Below are 4,884 nucleotides of genomic sequence, written 5' to 3' on the forward strand. Positions count from 1 at the left end.
TCTCAAATAAGAAAACTGTTTCAAAAGGAGAAGCAAACTATTTTCTCAAAAGGTGTGAGCTTCGTGACCTTTCAACGTTTTTTTTTTTTTGGTAGAAATTTTAATGCATTGCATGGGATTCATAGACACTCACTAGATTGGACGATCATGGAGTGATTATCAACAATACCTGCTATTAGGCACTCGTACGTCTATCACAACTTTAGTACAGATTCATACAACTATTGCCTTAAATAGTTTTAGAGAGTACATGGGTTTAAAATTTATCAAAAGAAATCGCATAATAACATTGAAAAAAACCACTCAAGATGGTAAAAAAATATTATTTATCTTATTCTACTAAAAAATTAATAATTACTATTCATTTAATAAAGAGAAAATAAAAGGTCACGATGACACTAAATTATTTAAAATGACTTAAATAATAAATTTTTACGAAATCATGACAAACCATTTACTTTTTTGATAACATAGTTGTCTGATTTTATATAAACTAAACTCTGAGCAGGCATAAGATAAAGATAATGAAGTTCCAAACCTAAAACTTGGTCCTATTTAGTGGGAGAAAGAAGTAGAAAACAAAAAGGGATCAAAAGCAGCCCTTCTTTTTTACTCATTCCATTTTCTATTCCTATTATTTGACATAAAAAGTTTGTTTTAGGACATTTTAGATTCCTTAGCAGCAAACTTTGACTTTTATGATTTACATGGGGAAATATTTATTCAACTCCAAGAGTTAGGCATGTACTTTGATACATGTACGAGTATGACCCTTTTCGAAGATTTTGTCAAATTCTTGAGCGAAGCAGGTCAAGTACTGCGCGTGATTGTCAACTATTAACGTCAAGGTTTACAATGAAAATCCACCGACTCCCACATTAATCTACAATAATTACTTAAAAAGGCTTCTTTTACCGTTAAAATTGTGACCCAGAGTAAGCATTTTTACCGTTAGATATGTTTTTCAACAGTCAAATATTCAGCATGAACAATTTTATATAACGTATTGTAAATTTTTAATACAGATCTGCACAAATCTAACCGTTAATAATTTAATCTAACAGTCAAAAACATTATTTCTCTTATTTAAATAGTTCTTACCTCATTCTAGAATTTCTGGATTTGATGATAAGTCATACCTTTACTCAAAAAAATTAAAAAAAAAAAAAGAATACAACCGTGTTAAAATTCATTGATTCCCTCATAATACCGATAATAGAATATTTACTTAATTTGTTGATTCATATGGAATATCAAGAAAATGCATTAAAAATATTCCTACTTGAAATGTGGGGCTTAAAATATTCATGAGACTATCATGAGACTAACATGTACAGAATGCTAACAAATATTCTATCTCATGTTTTATATGACTAACATATTTATAGACGAAATTGTCCAAAAAAGAAAACTACAAATAAAATTAGAAGCTTAAATAATTCCAAAAATTAAATTAAACGAAATAGATATGCGAAACTTACTTGTTTTGGACACAACGATTAAGCAAAAATAAATGTGACTTTGCTGGATCAAAATACTACAAACAAAAACTTTCCTAAAAACAACAAGATTATTGTTTATTTAGTTAAAATCTTCAAGGAAAGGAACTAGACTAATTGTCTTTAACCCAAACTATAACACCCAATTATCGGTTGTCCATGATTTGTATTACACAGATATGAAATCAACACACTAGGGATTCTAAAACTAAACTTATCCCAATTAATTCTAAACCATTCATTTCCTAAAATTTTAGAAGCATAAAATAAAGAAATCACAATTTCTTTTGAACTTTAATACTAATCTCCAAAACATAACTCATTGACCACCCGAAAACAGTATTGTAAGAAGAAGAAGAAGAAGAAGAAGAAGAAGAGCTAAAGACTCAAATTATAGAACAGGATATGCCATACCAAAGAAATGAATAGTTAAATTCAGCTAAAAGTGAGAGAAAATAGGAAGGAAAGAAAGGTATATAACGCGAGGAAAGCAACTAAACAAACTCTAAGTGAGGAGACCAAAACTGACCATAAACGAGTATAATGGCATATTGATCATTTCAATCTTTTCATACACCAACCAATGCTGTCCAAATCAATTCCAATGTAACGAGATATGCAATTTACAATACCAGGGTACAAATTAAATTGTGACATTCAATGAGAAACAAAAAGAAGGTATGTACAGGAGAAACGCAGACTTGGAAGACGCGTTGATCGGCACTTCCACCTTTAGAGAATTCCCGAGTTTTCATTCTCCAAATTCTCCATTTAGAATCTTTGGATACAATTGAGAAAACCAACCGTCAACTTCTGAACATTGCAAAGAAAAATGAATAACCGGCAAACTGTACCATCATTTACTTGTGAACTTGATTTCTTTCAACCGAGGACTGAATGACAAAAGCAACTAAAGTTTAGCGATATGCAGGTTCCAAACGCTGGCCATCGAGTTGGAGTTTTCTAGTTTCAAACAACAAATAAATTTCCATTTGGACAACGTATTTACAGAGGCACTAATTGGCGGTCTGGTCAAAAACCATTTCCTGTTACACCAGAATAGAAAATCTTAGCAACGTGCTGGCATAAGATCCGAACAGCATTCATCCCAGTCACCATTGATACACGACAGAATGGTTTCACAAAGGAGAGAATTTTGCCAAGGTAATTTGCTTCTTTTTTTTTCTTTTCTTTTCTTCTTTTTGTGCGTGTGTGCTCACATATTAGAAGCCATGCCTTGCTTTTGCAATAATCTATTGGTACACAAGTTACTTATCACTGTAGGCATACCTGATCACAAATGGGGCAGGCGTCGCTTCTTTCCACCCACTCAAGAATGCATGACAGGTGAAAGTAATGTTCACATTTTATAACATATTTCGGATTCTCAGTGTCGTACTCTGCATGAAGGAATATATGAATTATTTAGAAACGAACCATTGCGAGCACTAGGTTCAAATACAGAGACGCTATGTACCTTCAAGACAAATGGGGCAAACATCCTCTTCTTCTTTAGGTAAAACGTTAAGTTCGCATGGTTTTGCGAGTTCCAACGTCTTCGGTAAGACATCCAAAGAATTTCCATGAGCTTTGCAATCTGATTCCTCGAGTTCTACACAAGCAGCTGAGGTTTTAAAACTACTACAGCTGATTGCTTCTTCTCTAGAGGACCCAGAATCCGTTGACCCTCGACAACCGAAGACCACATCATATGGCAAAGGTGCAGGAGGGGGTTGGTAAGTATCAGGCGTCGATGTGTCAAGATCCAAATGAACCAGGAATCCCGCAGTGAGTTCAGACCCGACTCCGTTATGGGATGTTAAAGCCTCGTGCTCTTCCAAGGCTGGTGGGCACTGCAAAAGGAAGAATAAGAAACCTTTTTAAGAATAACATATTAATACCAAGACTGGCTGCTATCGTGCCGACATGCAGTAATATACAGGCGACGGGAGAACAACCATATACTGACATAATAATATACAGGTGCACCATGCAACTGAGCTTTTCTGGAAGAACAGCAGCAGCCTCCCATTCCCTACAATTACTTCTGTTATCTGCCGAAAACTATCCAGTATCGAGGCATTGCCCCCTGTTATTTAGCACAGGATTAGAGTTATATGCCACAGATTCAATATCTTAATACAAACTAAATGGAAGTAAAGATAATATTAAAGTTGAAAAGAAAAAAGATAGCAATAAATACAAGGCACTAAACTCCAATTAATCCCTAATTTCCATTGCAACCAAAAATATCAGGACTTCAAAGAAAGAAAAAACTATAGAAAGGCCGTCACCATAGCCATAAAAAAAACAAACAAAAAAAATAAAAAAATAAAAATAGGAACGGATGGATATTGAAGTTGCAGTAGCGGTTATTTATGAAAACTTTTTAAACTAAATTATAATCCTTTAACACACCTATGTAACATGATCAATGATTAGTACTAAGGAGGAAGGTGAGTGTCAAAAAGTATGTCGGTTTCCTAGAACTCTTAGCCTTGTCAGTCCATAAAAATAAAAATAAAAATAATTAAAAAAGCACCTAATTTCACAGAATACATGAGGTAATTATTATAGTTCCACATTTTGCAGGCAATAAAAACGGCACCATAATACAGCAATACGGATGTGAAGTTTTGTGAAACGTACATAACTTGATGCGAATGATAACATGTCAATCTGCTGCTAAAGTTAACAAGCAAATTGGATTTATAGAATCCTCACTATTCCTCCCTTTTTTTCTGTTTGGGCAGAAAAATGTCCAAAATTGATTATTTTGTATAATATTCACCCCAACAAAACAAGAGCCTCAAAGAGTAGAGTCTGCCAAGTTATATCAAAAGTTAAATGACTCAGAACTTTTCACTCTTCTCTGGCCTATTTTACCCATTAAAGCAGTACTTAACAGCAGTACAACAATAAATTCACTCAAAAAGCATGCAAGAATACCAGAAAGCAATCTAACCAGTAAAGATACATGAATAATTCAGACAGGGAAAAAAAAAAAAAGGAGAGAACCAACTTCATCCAGAAAACCCAGAAAGGAGAGAGAGAGAGCAAAAAAAAAAAAAAAAAAAAACACACACAGAGAATATTATTTAGCAAAATTAGGAAGTGGGTCAATCCAGAATTCGACTTATACCCAATTACAAAAAGTTCACACAGATTAATAATAATAAAAATAAAAAAAAAACGTAAACCCAGTTGACCTCTTGTATTACAAGGAACTAAAATAGCTTAACTCATCAAATTCATGAAGCTTTATCGAATAAATAAATAAAATAGGAACTGCAAAGCTTACCTTAGTAGACAGGCGAGGGTTTCGTTCCTCAGAGAATATGATTCGGTAAAGAAAGGAAATTAAAAGAAACTTTTTTTTTTTTCC

General features: G+C 33.4%; 1 protein-coding gene across 1 annotated transcript; it reads right to left on the reverse strand.

Moving 5' to 3' along the window:
* Positions 1 to 2,045: 2,045 nt before the first annotated feature.
* Positions 2,046 to 4,884, reverse strand: LOC21404315 (probable E3 ubiquitin-protein ligase RHB1A). The gene is made up of 5 exons (XM_010114637.2): positions 4,801 to 4,884; positions 3,469 to 3,588; positions 2,977 to 3,352; positions 2,790 to 2,899; positions 2,046 to 2,545 (listed from the first exon to the last, which is right to left on the reverse strand). The coding sequence occupies exons 2-5, from the start codon at positions 3,529 to 3,531 to the stop codon at positions 2,516 to 2,518; spliced, it is 579 nt and encodes a 192-aa protein (XP_010112939.1). The 5' UTR covers positions 3,532 to 3,588; positions 4,801 to 4,884; the 3' UTR covers positions 2,046 to 2,515.

This window comes from Morus notabilis, unplaced genomic scaffold (genome assembly GCF_000414095.1).
Source record: "Morus notabilis unplaced genomic scaffold, ASM41409v2 Scaffold248, whole genome shotgun sequence".
Taxonomy (NCBI): domain Eukaryota; kingdom Viridiplantae; phylum Streptophyta; class Magnoliopsida; order Rosales; family Moraceae; genus Morus; species Morus notabilis.

Coding starts and splice junctions, on each gene's coding strand:
- LOC21404315 (XM_010114637.2), bottom strand. CDS start 3,531: ATGGGAGGCTGCTGCTGTTCTTCCAGAAAAGCTCAGTTGCATGGTGCA. Junction 2,900..2,976: donor TTGCCCCATTTGTCTTGAAG/GTACATAGCGTC, acceptor TCCTTCATGCAG/AGTACGACACTGAGAATCCG. Junction 2,546..2,789: donor CCTGCCCCATTTGTGATCAG/GTATGCCTACAG, acceptor CTGGTGTAACAG/GAAATGGTTTTTGACCAGAC.